General features: G+C 32.2%; 1 protein-coding gene across 3 annotated transcripts in view; it reads right to left on the minus strand.

The window, feature by feature from the left end:
- The window catches only part of STXBP5L (syntaxin binding protein 5 like), a 327,805-nt gene that overhangs the window by 155,056 nt on the left and 153,973 nt on the right, over positions 1–18,776 (minus strand). For all 3 annotated transcript variants that reach the window (XM_012808413.1, XM_012808415.2, XM_012808414.1), the window contains exons 9-13: positions 17,171–17,249; positions 14,280–14,434; positions 10,007–10,079; positions 6,389–6,536; positions 4,314–4,381 (exon numbers count right to left, since the gene is read on the minus strand). In XM_012808413.1, the coding sequence (XP_012663867.1) occupies positions 4,314–4,381; positions 6,389–6,536; positions 10,007–10,079; positions 14,280–14,434; positions 17,171–17,249 (523 nt within the window). The remainder of the gene's footprint in view (positions 1–4,313; positions 4,382–6,388; positions 6,537–10,006; positions 10,080–14,279; positions 14,435–17,170; positions 17,250–18,776) is intronic.

Genomic DNA, 18,776 nt, shown 5'->3' on the forward strand with positions numbered 1-18,776 from the left:
GGTAGCGTGATTCCTCCTGCTTTGTTTTTATTCCTGAGTAATGTCTTGGCTATTCGAGGTTTTTTCTGATTCCATATAAAATGAAGTATTATTTTATTTTTTCAAGATCTTTAAAATATGACAGTGGGGCTTTAATAGGCCCTTTTCTTTATAGGAGGTTGAAGTGTCTCACTGATACTGCCACCATCTCTATTTCAGGTGTTTTCTGTTTGTTCTTTTTTGTTTTCACTTGAACATTTTTTCTGCTGCAGACCAGATATCTTCTTTCCTGGGGCAGCTGCTCTCATCTTCCCCTCTGCATACTGCTCCTGATTGGCTTTTTGAAGTTGTTGACTGTTTCTATAGATTGATGTCCACACATTTGAGTACTTTGCTCTCTTGTACCCATTCATCCCAATTTTTATTCCAACAACTATAATATATAAAGTATTTCACTTGTTTGTCCTTTACGGCAACCTTTACACACTTTGCTTCATAAAGAAGCAGCCCATAAAAACACAATACTCAATCATCCTCCTGGAATTTAGACTTCAGGTCCTGCTTTGGCACCATTTATAAGTGAGTGGCCATTTCCTCCTTCTCCCACCATCCACAACTACCTCTCCCACCCAACTCTCTATTCTCTACTCTCTACCCCATCCAACTTCTATTTTATCTTAAATGTCACTTCACCTACCCACTGAGCACAGGTGCCGCCTTCTGTTCCATTCTTTATCTCTCTCCTTTTAAGTTCCCATAATGTATAGGTTGGCCTACTTGTAGATGTTCCTATAAGTTCCTGAGCCCTTCTGTTCTTTTTTCTTTTTGTTCCTCACACAGAATAATTTCAAATGACCTGTCTTCAAGTTTGCTGATCCTTTTCTAGCTTGATCAAGTCTGTTGTTGATATACTTTAATAGTTTTTCAATTCAATATTTTTTTGCTCCAGAACTTGTTATAGTTTCAAATTGTTGATATTCTCTTTGTTCATTCGCCATTTCCCTGATTTTGTGCAGTTTTTCATTTGCCTTCTAATACCTTGAACTTTGTTAAGATGATTATTTTGAATTTTTTGTCAGGTAATTCACAGATCTCCAGTTCTTGGGGTAGGTTTCCAATGTTTGATTTCCTTCTTTTAATTGGGTCATGTTTTCTGTTTCTTTTTCTGCCTTATTTTTGAATTTTTGTATTTGAAAAAAAGCCACTGCTAGAGTGACTTACTATGGGAAGTCCTTTAGGAATCAGTACAAGTATAGAGATACTGAAGGCCTCTCAAACATTTTATGAGGGTGTGTCTTCTCTAGGTTTGTACATGTAATTTCCCAGCTAGAAAAGTCTGCCAATTTGTTTTTCAAACTGTTTGTAGTCTCTTGCTATCTTCAGTATTTGTCTGTAGCTTAGCAGGTTTTCTGATGTTATCAGCCATTAAACTTTCTTCTTGTTCTCAGTTGCTCCCTGGCAACCAAAGTATGACAGTTCCCTTCCAGTGCTCTTAGTCAGGTGAGACAGTAACTAATTTTGTGGGCATCCTGGTAAATCCAGAACACTGGGTGTAAATTACACTCTTCCCTTTCTTTTCCAAAGGATAAGCCATGAGTTGCAATTTTCTTCCTGTTTGTGGGCTATGCCAGCTTGGTAAAGGGGTTGAAATGATAATGCTTTTCTTACCCATTTTAATGTGGCTGGTTTTGGCTTTGAGTTTTCCTGGGGTATAGCTTCCTAAATGGTTTCTGGAATTTTATAAAAGCTTTTTCAACCATATATTGTTGTTAAGTTAGTGCATCTATGGAGAACAAGGTCTATGGCTTTCTATTCTGAGACTTGCTAACATCACTCTCCACCGGTTATTTTCCATAGCTTTTTCTATCTTTTACTTTCAACCTGCCCATACTGTTATATTTGAAGTTAGTATACTGTAGAAAGAATATAATTGATCATGTTTTTAAATCCACTCTGCCAATCTGTATACGTAGGTGGTTGCATTTAGCCTATTTACATTTAATGTAACTATTGACATCTTAGGGCTTATGTCTGCCTTTTAATTTTTTTGCCATTTAATTTTTTAATGCTTTTTTTCTTATTTTCATGTTTTGTCTTTTTATACCTTCTTATTGAATTTAGTACTTCCATTTTTGATGTGTCAATAATGTTTCTGAGAGCATTTCTTTTGCTAATTTTTTAGTGGTTTATTTAGGTATTATATTGTATATTTGTATCTTATGACAGCCTATTGGTGTCATTACCAGCTCAAGAAAAATATAAAAGCCTTAACACCCTTTACATCCTTTTATACTTTCCATTTATAACTATGATATATATATTTCCTTATAAACATTTAGAATTAGATGAGACATATTACTATAGTCTTTGCTTCAACCACAATATACTTTTGAAAACCCAAGGGAAGGAAATCCTATTGTACTTATCCATACTTTTTGTCACTGTATTCTTTCTTGGTATTCTAAGGTTTCTTATTTTTTTGTTTTCTTTCTTTGTAGGGGATTTCCTTTAGCCTTTTTTGTTTGTTTTTTTGTGAGACAAAGTCTCACTTTGTTGCCCTTGGTAGAATGCCATGGCAGCACAGCTCATAGCAACTTCAAACTCTTGGGCTCAAGCGATTCCCTTGCCTCAGCCTCCCATGTAGCTGGGACTATAGATGCCCACCACAATGGCTGGCTGTTTTTTAGAGATGGGGGTCTCACTCTTGCTAAGGCTTGTCTCAAACTCCTAAGCTCAAGCAATCCACTCACCTCGGCCTCCCAAGTGCTGGGATTACAGGTGTGAGCTACTGTGCCACTGCCCTGTAGCCAATTTTTTAATGATAGGTTTCATGTTGACAATTTTACTTAGTTTCCTTTACCTGATATCTTGATTTTTCTGTCTTCTTGAAGAATATTTTCACTAGGTGTAGTTTATGAGTCAACAGTACTTTTCTTTTAGCACTTGAAAAATATTCATGATTCCTTCTGGCCTCCAATGTTACTAATGAAAAAAATCTTCTCTCATTAAAATTAGTTTGGCCTTACAATTAGGTGTCATTTCTTTATTGTGGCTTTCAATATTTTTTTCTTGGTGTTTAGTGTTCAGACATTTGACTATATTGTATGTTGATATGGATTCCTTGGGGTTTAGCTGAGCTTCTGGAGTCTGTAGGTTCATGTTAAATTAATTTGGCAAATTTTTCAGCCATTTTTACCTTAATTCTTTTTAGTCTCATTTCTTCTCTCTTTCTTCCCTTGATTTCTGTTGACACAGGAGTGGAGGTGAAAATGGTAGCTCCTTATTATTGCTGGACAAAGTGGGAATTCAGGCTTCTCACCTAGTCTCTAGTGGCACCACAAGGGAAAAGTTTCACTCAGAATTGAAAATCTTAGCCCCCTATTCTGCTTTCTGTGACACTTTGGGGAATAGGGTATACCTTGTTACAGCTTGATGAGAACAAAAGTCTAGGTTCTCCACTTAGCCTTTGCTGGAGTGGGTTGTGTGGTGTTGTGTGTGTGTGTGTGGTGTTTAACGTAAGTAGAGAGATTATTTTCTAAAAGGTTTCTATCTTGATAGGCTTCCCCTTTTCTCATTCCTTGGTTCAAGAGAAATAGCTTTTGTAGAGATTTTTTTTTTTTTGGTCTTCAGCTCCAATTCTGGGATATGAGGAAGAAAGAGAACCTAGAGAATTTACTACCATGTTATTCTTTGAGAGTTGGGGTCCTAGCCAGTCCTATGCTCTCCACATTTCCCAGTCATTTTATGTTTGTCTTACATATAATACCCAGGGTTTTTTACTTGTACTTAGTGAGAGAACAGGGAAAAGTACCTCTATTCTATCTTCCCATAGAAGATTACTTATCATATTTTACATTTCATATTTATCTTTAGCTATGTGCTTTTTCATTGGTAATATTAGAATATGAAGTGGGCTGAGATACAAAACAGTGATATTTCTGGTTTAAGTTTCAAAGCATACTTTAAATAATTACCTGATGAGGATAAAGAACAGTGAGTCCTAGATGCAGGAATCAATAGATGCTGGTAAGGGCCATCCTAAAGTTAATATTCTATTATTTCCACATGAAGACTTCTCTGACTAATCTCTCATGAGTTCCTCCTTTTGACTTTCTTTTGGTGATATAATTTATATTTTTTTTGTTATAATTCTGTTTTCAGTGTTTTGATCTGTCTTCCACCAAGATTACAAACTCTGAATTGAAGCTCTTTCTTGTATTTTTATTTTTATCTAAACTATTAGTCTGCATAGAACAAAGTTATGGAAAGATATTAAGACTCAGTAAACATCTTTTTGTTGATGAACTGTTAGCTCACAAACAAATTCCACTTACCCAGTAATAATAATTTCAGGATATGTTTGTGCCCCGATGTTCCAAGCTCCTCCACTGATTGGCCACTCCTAAATCAATTGTCCAAGAAGAATATATAAGGCTTTTTTTTTTTTAATTTTGAGTGTTTAGAATGAAATATTTTAAAATAATGATAAAAGGTTCACTTAAAATTACATAGCTATAAAATAATCAAGGATGAATACATAGCAATCTTTTAATTCTTTCATTGAACAAATACCTCTAAATGTACAATTCCTTCTCCTTTAAAAATATAGAATTTAACCAATACTGTCATTCTCACTCTGTAACCCAGACTAGGGTAGAGTGTTGTGATCACAGCTCACTATTCCCTCAAACTTTTAAGCTCAAGCAATTCCCCCACCTTAGCCTGTAGGTAGGACTACTGGCATATACCATAACAGTTTGCTAATTAAAAAAAAAAAAATTCTACAAATAGGGTCTTTTTATGTTGCCCAGGCTGATCTTGAACTCCTGTCTCAAGTGATCTATGTCTTAGCCTCCCAAAGTGCTAAGATTACAGGTGTGAGCCACTGTGCAGCCAGAAGTTTCTTTTGTTTTCTTTTCTTTGTTTCTTTTCTTTTCTTTTTTTTTTTTTTTTTGGAACAGAGGCTCACTTGGTCACCCTTGGTAGAGTGCTATGGCATCACAGCTCACAGCAACCCCAAACTCTTGGGCTCAAGCAATTCTCTTGCCTCAGCCTTCTGAGTAGCTGGGACTACAGGCATCTGCCACAATACCTGGCTATTTTTAAAGACGAGGTCTCACTCTTCTTCAGGTTGGTCTTGAACTCATGAGCTCAGACAATCCACCTACCTCAGCCTCCCAAGTACTGAGATTACAGGCATGAGCCACCATGCCCAACTTCAGAAGTATTTTTAATTCTACAAATACAATATCACCACATGTACCATGAAAGTATGGTTGTACCATTTAACACAGAATCTTTGTAAACAGTGACTCTTAACGTTATCCACTCACCAGCCCTGGGAAAATAATAGAATTAATATGGTTTATTACAATTATGGTAATATAATTACCATATATAATATGGTAATATGATTACCGCATATAATACTGTATGGTCTGTTACAATTGAAAATATTTGAGACTTGTAGTAAATATAACAAAAAGGAATTCTAGAATGTTGGTCAAAAAATGACTTTTAACAATTATGTCCTTGTCAGGTATGGTGGCTCATGCCTATATTCCTAGCTCTCTAGGAGACTGAGGCAGGTAGATTGCCTGCACCCAGGAGTTCAAGACCTGTCTGAGAAAGAATGAGACCCCATCTCTAAAAAATAGCCGGGCACTGTGGCGGGCACCTGTAGTCCCAACTACTTGGGAGGCTGAGACAAGAGGATCACTTAAGACCAACAATTTGAGGTTGGTATGAGCTATGATACCATGGCACTCTACCAAAGGTGACAAAGTGAGACTTTGTCTCAAGAAAAACAAAACAAAATAAAACACAATTATGTCCCTTAAACTATTGATTAATAAATGATAAGAAGAAATGGCTTGATTTTCTTAACACATAATCCTCCACCTAGAATATTTAAAGGTTATAGTTTATGATTCAAATGTATTAGTTTAAGTACATATTAGTATATAAATTTACATGATAGATAAGTATATCTTAGTATATATAGTTAGTGTGTGAGAAATTTATATTTCTCTAGATTTAAGGCTATGTAACATTTAGGAGACTTGAATTTTAGAAGTTGTATCTTTAATAGATGTTATTTTATGACTTCAAAATAATTTAGTTCAATTCTTCTTACATGGAAAGTCAACACATATAGAAGTAAAATGTAATGTATATTAAGGGGGGGGGGTGAGGAATGGGTAAATTCACACCTAACAGGTACAATGTCCAATTTCCAGGTGAAAGGTATACATATAACCTTAACTTAAAATGTACAAAAGCAAATTGTGACCAAAATGTGTATACCCTGTAATATTATAAAATTTAAAAAAAGAAAGGAAAATAACAGGAAAAAATATAATCATGTAATATGAATATAAGAAAAGTTATTTATAATTTCTAATTTTACCTTATTACTGTATCCTTGTTTTTTATGCTTTACTCCTATAGAATAGAGCACTAGAATCAAATCTGGAGGGCAGTCAGCAAAGTATGCAGTGCATGTAACTGGTGATTCATGAATGTCCATGGGATATGGATTTTCAAAGATCGGAAAACTAACAAAGAAAGGCAATATATTAATGTCATTTTGCAAAGATAAAAAGCATGAAATAATTTTAATAAAGTATACCCTAAAATGTTTCTAAATATTAATTATAAATTTCATTTAATTTTTTTCTGAGCACAATAGAACATGGTTATATGAAAAAGAATGCTCTTTTTAAAACAGCTATCTATAAAATGTAATATTAATACTTATAGAATTTTACTCAAATTCATTTTCTTCCCCTAATTCCAGCATTTCACAGTGATACATCTTTGCTAGTATGGATACATAAATTAAGCTGAAAACATTATACGATTATATCAACTAACCATTTTATGTATATCTTTAAATATTTATATATATAAATGTTAAAATAGCAGTACATTTTGTAATGTTTTTCAAAGAAAGTGCTATACTTTGGATATTTGTCCCTTCCAAATTATGATGAAATTTGACCTCAATGCTGGAAGTGGAGGTGAATGGGATGTGTTTGGGTTATGAACATAAATCCCTTATGAATAGATTAATGCTGGTCCCTCAGGGGTGAATTCTTACTCTTGGTTACTGTGAAAGCTGGTTGTTAAAAAGAGCGTTACTGCCCTGCCTCCTCCATCTTTCTTTTTTTCTGTTTTTCCATGTGATCTTCACACATACTGGCTTCCCCTCATCTTCTGCCACGAGTAGAAGCAGCCTGAGACCCTCACCAGAAGCAGATGCTCAACCTTGGACTTTCTAGACATTATCATTCTAGTAGAATAATAAGCTAAATAAACATTTTTTCTTTATAAATTACATAGCCACAGGTATTACTTTCAGTAACACAAAATGGGCTAAGACAAAGAAACTATATATAGGCAATTTAAAATTTTTTAGTTTTTTTACAGATGTAAAATATGTGTTGTATCTGGGCATGTATTTGTGTGAGAGCATTTTTAAAAGATCATTTCCTAGGTAAACTACAAGATATAATTAGAAAGAAGATTTATGGATGCAACAAATTTCATATCTTCAACACTTATAATAAACTTTTAAAAACATGAATACAGACTCAAAAGTTCTTGTAGGTATTTAGAACTTCATATATGCCAGGGAGTACACTAGGAGGAAATGGATATTATTCTATGCTACTGCTGTTCTGGTCTGTGTGATCACATTACTTCTAATAACAATGAGCTTTATTTTAGTGGGGGTGGCTATTAAAATAATCTCACAATGTTATAAGGAGTTAGGAATTTAGTCCAATCCTCAGATAATATGGGGGCAGTGCTTTTGGTTTGGATTCTTTTTCTGTCAATATGAAATCTTGCGTATGGTATCTCATATAAAAATTGTTTCATATGCAAAATTAGGTGCACAGGAGCAAGCTATGTTCAGTAAACAACATAGAGGTTAAACAAGATGGATCAGAGATGCCCTGTTTCAGAGAAGAAATTATTGAGATTAAAAAGTTAGAAGTAAGAAAAATCGGTTACCTTGAAGACCAGAACTACAACTTGGGATTTGATGATATCAAGGATAAAAACAATGGCTCCTGACAATATGAACACTATACTGAAAATGTTTGGGAAAAATTATTTTAGTACATTGGGGAAAGTAAGTAAAAAAGATATTCACAAGAGAGACAACAACAAATTTACAAAAAGAATTTGAATGTAAAATGTAAACTAGTTGCTACAAAAACAGAAATAAAGATATGAATCCAAGAAACTGAGAAGAAAAAAATTGTAAGCCCTAATGCTTCTTTTCATGTTGAGGATTAAGTTTAAAAAAACAAAAAGAAAAAAAAACTTGAAAAGGACTCCAAAGTTACAACTTGTTTAATATTCAACACAGCTATAAGGATACTATTTGGAGGGAAAGAGAATATGTTCAGGTTTTGACATATGAAATTTTATATAATATCCAATAAAATGGTAATATCACATAGATTTTAATACATGGTGCTAAAGAATGTAAAATGTTAGATAAAAATTTGCAAACAAAATAATTCACATACATACATAAGGTAATGAAAAGTACACAAATGTATAAAATGGTAATGTTTATGTTATGCAAATTTTATAATAAAAAACTATAATGAAAAATAAATATATATACTTAAGAAGGCATGTATCAAAAGTGCAGTGGATGTCAGACAATTAAACAATGTAAAAAGAAACAATAAATATGATACATGTACAGAAAGAAAAGTTGAATCCAATGAGGCAAAAAAATACATTTTTAAATGAGACCTATATTAGCACTTCTTAGATGAAGAATCATAAATCTATATATATGTGTGTGTGCATATAAAATTTAATCAAGTTTGTTGCTGATAAATAGGGCAGCTAGTCATAATTCACAATTAGGATGATTTTATGGCCCAAAATACTACATCTCCTAGAAAATAATGAGAGATTATATGCTACAAATTATCATAAAAAAGAACTCTGACTCTTATATATACAAGTTACATGGAAAGTAGAATTCAGATTATAATTTACATAACAAAAATTTATTCAGTGCCTGCTCTCCTTCATAGGGACTAGAGTCTAATAATAGAGAGACAATCTTTAAGCAACAACAAATGGAAATCATCACAAATTCATTTGTGTCAAAGGCTACAAAAAGAAGAATGTGGATCATATGAGAGCCTATTCTAAGATATTTGACCAAATTGTATAGGTAATAAGAGATTCTTTTTTTAACTAGGAAGTAATATCTGGCTTGAGATTCTTACAGATAAGATGCTAACAAGAAGAAAAAGGGAAGGAAGATTATTCCAGGCAGAGGAGAGAGAGACTGGGAAAAATTCTGCTACAAATAGAAGGTGCTAAGAGATTGGTGTGTCTAGAATTTATAATGAGGAAAAATTAGCTTCATTCTATCATTCCTAATGGAAATGTGTACCAAGAAGACAGCAACCATCAATTTCAAGTTTACTTCTACCGTCAGTATAAAGGAGTAGCGAGCACAGCAGTATTCCCTATTTGTTTCTATTGTCTATAATGTAATGAAAAAGGAGGGTTCCCATCTTCTCCGCTACCAAGATCCTGGTAAGAGGGTTCCCATCTTCTCTGCTACCAAGATCCTGGTCTTCTATATCATCTGATATAGTTTGATAATACATTTATCATGTGTCATTTTCATTTTAGTCAGTAGACTTGCAGGTGGACAATTATTTTCATAAAATTGCTTTTGCTTAAGGATGTCATAAATGCAATCAACTTTATGTGTCCTGAGTCTCTGAATACTTCTATCTAAATATCAGTTGCTGCCTTTAAGACATCTAATAGTTCTCTCAATGATACTCAAACTCTCCTTGTTTAGTTTTCATCATTGAGCCAAATTACATTTCTATAATTCTATCAAAAGAATATTCACATAAAGAATATTTGCTAAATTTATTTAAAGAATAGCAATGCCAATTATATAAAATTTGTTCTTTTTTGTTACAAACAGAGTTTTAAAATTATGTTAATCAGTATATGGATAACTTACTTGCTTTGTGTCAGGTCAACGACAATGAGATCTTTCTCCAGAAGTACTACAACAGCATAGGGTTCCTGAAATTCTACAAGTAAAAACAAAAAAATTAAAAAGTTTTCATATTATGTATTTTATAAAATCACCAAAATTTCAATTTCCTTTATCTCTTGAACAAATGTTATTTCAATGATTTGGGAAGATTAAACTATGAATCAAAGTAAGAAGTAACAAGGGCACTTTACAAGAACAAATATGTGCTATGTTGTCAAAATAAATGTTGAGATCACTACAGAGAACAAGGAAAAAATGAAAAGTTGCATTGTATAGAATTAAATATATCTCAATCATCATGGGATTGTAAGTAGAGGACTATGTGAACAGAGTGAATCTGTTACCTAATCTCATAAACACTTGTTCTGTTCTTCTATAACCTTAGTATTTTATTTAATAGATCTGATTTCATGCTTACAATATTGTGTACTAAGGAAATAGTTTTGCTTCCCTGGGATATGACACATGTTCATCCCCATGAGAGCAATACTGCTTACACTAAAAAGTTTACTTTCAATTTAGTGTAATTTAAAATGTACTTATAGACTGCCTATTAATTGTATCTAAGAAAGATACAGTGTAATTTAAAATGTACTTATAGACTGCCTATTAATTGTATTTTTCTTAGATACAATTAATAGGCAGAATGTGAGTATAGGCTAAGATTTTTAAGTTCCTATATTTAACCCCCTCTCTCCCTTTTCCTTCCTTCCTTCACTCCTTCCCTCCCTCCTTTTTTTCCTTCCTCCTTCTCTCCTTTCTTTCCTCTTTCCTTCTTCCCATACATTCCAGAAACTGTTTTAAGAACAAAAGATATATAAAGAACAAGACTGACATGAAACTTGTTCTCATGGAGTTTATATTTGATGGATGTTTAAAACCGTGAACAAGTAAACAAGTAAGGATTAAAAGTAAGGTGAAGTATAAAAAATAATGAGGGTGTGGCCTAAAATGATTTATGGTTGGATGAGGTGGTGGTCTAGTGTAGAGTGACCATGGAAGACATGCTTTCCATCTATAATAATAGGAAAAAGCCACAGTGACAGAGTTATTCCTAATTTAAGGGAAAGGTATTCATAAAAACATTTTACATACATGACATTATATTTTCAGTAGCTATAGAAGTTACTGCTATTTTTCCATTTCACAGAGAAAAATGAAGTACAAAGAGATTAAGAGATTGAGAGGAGGTTATACAACTAGTATGTGATAGAGCTGAAACCTTAACCATTTAGAGAAAATTTAGAGAATTCCTGGCTCTAAATTTCCTTTTTTGTTATTATTATTATACTAGAAGTTTTTACTAGCAAGTTTGAGAGGTATTTAATACTAAAATAAATAATCACTTGGCAGGACTTTTTTTCAGAGGATTCAAGTCTTGGATGGGAAAATGAAATACTGGAATAGATGGCCTTCATAGTTCTGAGAAAATACAGAATCTAGTCATGCCTATGTTTACATCTCACATGCATATAAGAGAAAAACTAAAACACACACACACACACACACACACACACACAAGCAGATGTACATGCACATGCAAAAACCAGAAGTATAGGCATTAGTGCTTGTTACTTGGGTATGTATCTATGTGACAGTAGTCTATATACTGTTCGCTACTGAAACTATTCTCAAACTGAGACTTTCCCTCTGCTCCCCATCTCTTAAAGCTGTTTTAAGGTTTTCAGCATTGTTTCAATATTCTTAGGGTTTGGGGGTTTTTTGTTTGTTTTTCAATTTGCAGAACAATGGGGCTTAATACAACTAGTTATTTCTTCTTTGTCATCTCTTAGAAAAATCACTGGGTAGGAAGCAATTTCTACAAAAATAAAATATCTGAGAACCTGTCATGAATTATCTAATATCATAAATGGATAAATTATCACTTTAGGTATAATAGTTATATCTGTTTTAGATTATTGTTTCTGTACAAATGACACAAACGGGCAGAAGTGTCAACTTTTAGAAGTATCTTGTATGCTGCAATGACTAGTGAATAAAAAACTTTCCTTAGGAGTCAGTGTTAAGTTCAATTCTATGTGTATAATTTACTAAAAATTTGATCTTGAGAAGATTAACTTCTTTGATCTTTAATTTATTTACTCATTGAAATGGCACAATGAAAACTACCTTAGACTGTTATGAAGATTAGATAAAATGAGGGATATGAACACGTTTAAAGCAAAACCTGGCATATAGTAAGTGCTCTGTAGATGGCAACTATATTACTTCCTTTATTGGATTGGTTTATTTCTGAGCAAGCTGGGTCTTTTTTCAACCCTACCCCTGAACAGGGTGAAAAGCCTATCATAAATAATACTTCTCTGAAGAGAACTGCAGTATTTATGGGGCTGGAAGAGGACTAGATACAGTTAAATCAGATGTGAAACTGACAAATTCTAGTCTGTTAATTACTCTGTTATGACCCTCAGCTAAGAGCATTAAAGCATTTGTGTTCTCTGTAAAATGGGTTGAATTATGAGATAACAAAAATGATTCAGAAATATTAAAAGTTTTTGATAAATTTGTTTTGTTTGATATATGTATAAAACATCACTATGTGGTTGTAAAGAAGATTGAAGTTTCATATTTATTTCATATTTACTAATACGAAATTGTAATTTTAACACACCATTAAGTGAAAAAGGTATGATAAAGAACAATACAGAAAGAATGCTATCAATTGTACAAAAAAGATAGTATATACATAAATGAGTATGCAATTGTAGAATTATCTGGGGAAGAATATGCAAAACCTTAGTAACATGCATTGCTGGTTGACAGTGAAAAACGTTTCATTATGTATTATCATGTATTATAGAGTTTATTTTTTTCATGTACAACTTAATAGTTAAAAACACATTTAAATACAGTCATGTGAATCTTAACCATGAGGATATATTCTGAGACATACATTGTTAGGTGATGATGTCATTGTGTAAACATCATAGAGTATAACTGCACAAACCTAGGAAGGATAGCCTACTATACACCTAAGCTATATGGCATGGCCTATTGCTCCTAGGCTAGTAATCTATAACCTGTACATCATGCTACTGTATTAAATACTGGAGGCAACTGTAACATAATGGTAAATATTTGTGTATTTAAATATAGAAAAAATACAATAAAAATACTATATGAAAATGGTGCACTGATACAGAGCAGCTCCATTATAATCTCATAGGACCAACATCTTATATGTGGTCTGGCATTGACTGAAACATCGTTATACATTACATGTCTGTAGTTAGGAAAAGACATTTATATTTTACTGAGTAAAGTTAAATTACTTCTAGACTCTGACACATGAAAAATCCTGTTCTTATACCACTTTTCTGAAAAACAAAAGATTTATATATGTGGCTTTGAAAGTAAATAGGAATGGTTACCATGCATTTATTGAACATCACTAGAAATTGTCCTAACATCCCTACTGATGTGCAGAAATTTACATACACACAGACATATAGAATACAACTTTTGTAACCACAAATTCTCAGCGTCTATTGCTGGTACATCTTTTTCCTCAGGGCTCTTAATAAGAGGCATTTTCCTAGGCTCAGCTTTTGGTCTTCTTTCTTCCTATATTCCTTCATCATTCATTTTTGCAACTTCAAAAAACAATTATATTTTGATGATTCATAAATAAATATATTCAGGATGATAAATATATATAAGCATCTCTCCCCCTGAAGACCATTCTAATTACTCCCCAAATTGAAATAAATCACTAACCACACATCAGCAATCATAGAGTAACTAGAGGTGCTGCAGTTACATCTGAGGCAAAGCCAGCTATGAAACAGATGCAGCACCACCAGAGTTACAGATTACTGATATCAGGTAAGTGCTTTAACTTTGATTGGCTTTGGGATGGGATGGGTGGAGCTGGTCTAGGAGAAACTATTAGGAGACCTCAGTTTCCCCAAGTGCTTTCACCCCAAACCCCTATCAGACCCTCCCAGCTCAGCCTCCACCATCCTAATCAAAGTTTAAAGCACTTACCTGATGTTAGAACCTGAAATGCCAGGGCTGCTGTACTATATCTGTCTTACTTCCAGTTTGTGAAGTAGTACACTTGCAGAACCTGCTCCAGCACCTGTAGCTCACAGTCTTACATCACAATGGATGTCTGCTGCCAAAACTGAAAATATTTTACCTTAATTTTGTTAGAAACTTTTCATTTCAAAAATGATTTTTTAACATTAATAGTTTCACTTTAATTACTTACCGTTTGGATAGGGTGTTTCACATAAAGTTAGAAATTCAACAATAGGATGATCCATTTCAAGTACTGTAATTGCTTTTCCATGCATGATGGTTAAACTTGGTCTTCTGCTAGCTTTGTCATAGGACAGCCCACCAGAGAATATTATGAATGGTTCACTACACAGGAAAAAAAGTTAATGAAACAGAGGAATTCCTTTCAGATGACACAAAGTCATAGGACTAAGTCTATAAAGATTATATACAGTGTCATTTGACAGAGAGTAAAAGGCTTACTTGGTCCCAAATTTCTCAATAGACAAACTCTTATTCTACCATTTCCCCTATTCTAGATGATCCAAATTACTAATGGATCAGTCTAAAGATGTTAGGGTAAGGCTGGAAAAAGGCAGTGAGATTGGAAGGAGGTAGAGAAGTTCACTGACTTTCAAAAATATATCTTCACATGCATTAGTTAGTCCTCAAACTCAAAATCACTATTTTTAGAATATGAGTCCATGGTAGAATATCAGATTAACAAGTTGGCATGTGGGGTCTGAAACATGACAGTGGAAAGCCCAAAATGAAGAGAGTAACACAAAAATTCTAGATAATGGAGTTATGTGCACAAATAAAAAAGAGTTATAGTAAAAAGTGAAAGAAGCTAATATATAGGAGAAAAATAGTACATCAAAGATAAATTGTCTTCTTGGTTTTACTTATGACCAGCTAGCTCTATTTATTTTGCTCAACTAACTTCAAACAAAATTTTTATAGTCTATTAGTTTGCAAGAGACAGTTATATAGTAGAGTGAGGTTGAGATGACTATAAAATATAGCTTTATGAAATAGATTCATAATTTTTGACTTTTATTTTCTAAAACCAATACCTATATATCTCTAGTGTATATACACAAAAGAAAAAAATGTGTTGATGTGAAGTGTTTTCAAGAAGTAAATATCAAAGTAAAAATATTTTTCTCCAAATTTTTAAAAAATAGATACTTTTATTGTAGTAAATTTCTCTAGATTTTGAAAAGCATTTCTAATATAGTTCTTGAAACAGCATGAGTTTTTCTTCCTTTGTTGTTTTGTTTTGCAAAAAAATTTTATGATTTAGAGAATGTAGTATCTTTTTATAATATTAAGTTTATCTATTATAAATATTAATGAAGACCACAAATATCATCTTATTAATGTGTAAAAGTAGGGACATTGATTCTCATCCTTACAACAGTAATTAAGAGCAATTTACTCCCCCCCTTTTTTGTATATACATTGCCTCTTTAATATTAGAAGGGAGCAAAACTCCCCACTCCCTTCAGGGTTGGGTAAGGTGTCTTTTTTGTGCTCCTCTATGGCATGTCTCTGTAAAAGTATCTTAAATTTTGTACAGAAACCACTAGTTTATGACCTTGCCTCTGCTAGTAGAATATAACAAATTCAAAAGGAGGAAGCAATGTCATTTCAGAATGCCAAACAAATTACACAGTTCATGGTATAGAGTAATACCAATACATTTTATTCTAACTGAATATTGTTAACAGCCTCAAAGAAATATATTTGTACCAATACAAGAGATGTTATTAAAGTCTATGTATCTGTACTTTATCATGGAGAAACCTCTCAGGCCTTCACATCAATCTATTTATTCTCATTTTACAAGTTTATCTTTTAAGTATCTTAGCCTAAGATATAAACAAAAGACTGGATATAACAAAATGTAAATATATGATGTCATGGTAGCCCAACACTGAAGGAAAGAGAAAAAATTTCAAAAAGAAATATCCTAGTGAAAAGGAAAAACAAAACAAAATAATACAAGCTGTTAGGTATAGTTAATATAGTACATTGTACCTCAATAACCCTTGAGGTACAACACTATATAATAAGTAATATAAATACATATTATTGAATTTAAAGACTTAAGCAATGTTTAAATTATAAGAAATGTTTTAAGAAGAAAAGTATATGTAATATATATTTCCCATTTATAGTATTTGAAATATTTTCATACTTTAGTTATAATGGCATGAAACTACAGTCATTTTTACCAATTAATGCATAGTCACATTAGGCTAGGCAAAGGAGACATGATATGTATTTAAAGTAGCTGGTTAAAAATGACCATAATTTTATACTACTAAAACTTTAGAAGACTAGGCATATACAAATATTTAATATACCTATGATACCAAGACAATATTCTAATATGACCATACAATTTAATAAAGTAGGATTTATATTTAGAGTTAAAATAGAGTTAAAGTTAGAGTTAAAATAAAGTTAATATTGAGCCAAGTTTTATTATGGCAATTCTGAATGAGAATATTGCCCCTAAAAATTACTTCAAGTAAAAAGGAACATTATTAATGTACAGGATATAGCCACTATGAATACAAGATAATGTTTTCTTAAATATTATTATTTTAAAAATTTCTATGTCTTAAAATTTAGTACTTTTTTATGCCAATATACATTATTTTCTCTTTCTAATTAACTGTAATCTTTCCAACTTTAGAATGTAAACTCCTAAAGTTCAGAGTCTTGGTTATATATTTAATTCTTTCAGATGAAATATCAATAGTCATATAGTTTCTGCTATGAAACAAGTTTCTGCTATGAGACAATACTGCTACTTATAATGTGCATGGTCAGAAAAGTCCTCTATTGTTAGAATTTATATATATAATACTTATCTAAATTCTTATTAAGAATTTTGAAGTAATTAACATATTTATTATATTCACAATAATCATAGATATGCCTACTAAACAATAAAAAGTTATTATTTATGAAGAAGATTCAGCCAGATACTATATTTATCATTATGTAAAATTTCAAATAATATATTAACATTGAAGGTTATCTGCCTTTCTTGTCTCTGCTTCTTACTTTTAAAGTAAAAATGCATACCTGTTTCTGCAGGTCTTGTATTCTACTTTAAGAATTGGTTTACAAGACTCAGATTTTCTTCCTTCTCTTTGACTTTTTCCTAAGGAAAGAGAAAGATTTTACTAAATATAATTTAAATTCTAATCAAATATAAGGATTGAAAAGTTTTAAATTAAAGGAATGGTAAAGAAAAAAAGAATAATAATGTAATTATGTGTTTGTTGTAATAGGATATACACAAGCCCATGTCGTAATATTTTTAAAATTTAATTTTCAATAGAATCATAACTATATACATTTATAGTGTATAATATGGTAATTTGATATACAATGTGGAATGTTTAAATCAAACTTATTAACATAATTATAACCTCACTTATTTTTTGTGGTAAGACATTTATAATTTACTCTTATTTTGAAATATATCCTTGCACTATGCACATTAAATGAGATCCTACAAACTTCCCTCCCTCTTCCCACCAATCAGCTTTTCCCTTCCTCTTCCCTCTCTCCCCCCCCCACCATTGTTAAGCTATATTTGTGTATTTGTGTTTTATTATTTGTATAAGAGTGTGTTTATATATCGGTTTCATAATAGTATTGAGTACATTGGATACTTTTTTTTCCGCTCTTGGGATACTTTACTAAGAAGAATATATTCCAACTCCATCCATGTAAATAAAAGATGCAGAGTCACCATCTTTTTTATGGCTTAATAGTATTCTACAGTATACATATTCCACAATTTGTTAATTCATTCATGGGTTGAGAGGCATTTTGGGTACTTCCATGACTTGGCAGTTATGAACTGGGCAGCAAAAAACATTCTGGTGCAAATGTCTTTGTTGTCTTTGTTTCATTCTTCTGGGTAGATACCTAGTAATGGTATCCTGATATTTTTCTTGGATTTACAAACAACTTTTAGAGTTCTAACAATTGACTGCTACATAATTAATGAAATTATTTATAAAATTATTCAACTTTAATTGCTTTACATTTTCCACATATAAATCTACTTCCATCTAAAGTTATTTCAATTATCTAAGTTTGAATATAAAATAAACAAGTTTAGAATTGAAGACACATACACATCTGTGCTTATATACATACACAAATGTATTACTGTTACTATGGCTTGAATGTGTCCTCCCAAGTTCATATGCTGGAAACTTAATCACCAATAGAACAGTGTTGAAAAAAGGGACTTTTAAAAGGTGATTAGGTTATGAGGGCTCTACCCTCATAATTGGATTTTCTGTTTATTATGAAAGTGGGTCAGTTATCATAAGAGTTAGTTTCTGATAAAAGTATGATTTTGTCCACCTTTCCTCTTTTGCATGGTCTCTGGCCATGTGATACCCTCTGCCATGTTAAGATATAGCAAGAAGACCCTCATCAAATGTGGTCCTTCAATCTTGGACTTCAGCCTTCAGACTTGGGAGCCAAATAAACCTTTATTGTTGATAAATTGTTTATAAATTACCTAGTCACTGGTGCTCAGTTAAACAGCATAAAACAGACCAAGATAATTATAAATAACTATACTAGGTTTGATATTTTATCTATAACACATCCAACTCCCTTTCATATGTGGAAAAACTTTTCATTGAAAGCATGTAATTGGCTC

The sequence above is a fragment of the Otolemur garnettii genome, unplaced genomic scaffold (assembly GCF_000181295.1).
Source record: "Otolemur garnettii isolate 467f Iridium unplaced genomic scaffold, OtoGar3 scaffold00089, whole genome shotgun sequence".
NCBI lineage: Eukaryota > Metazoa > Chordata > Mammalia > Primates > Galagidae > Otolemur > Otolemur garnettii.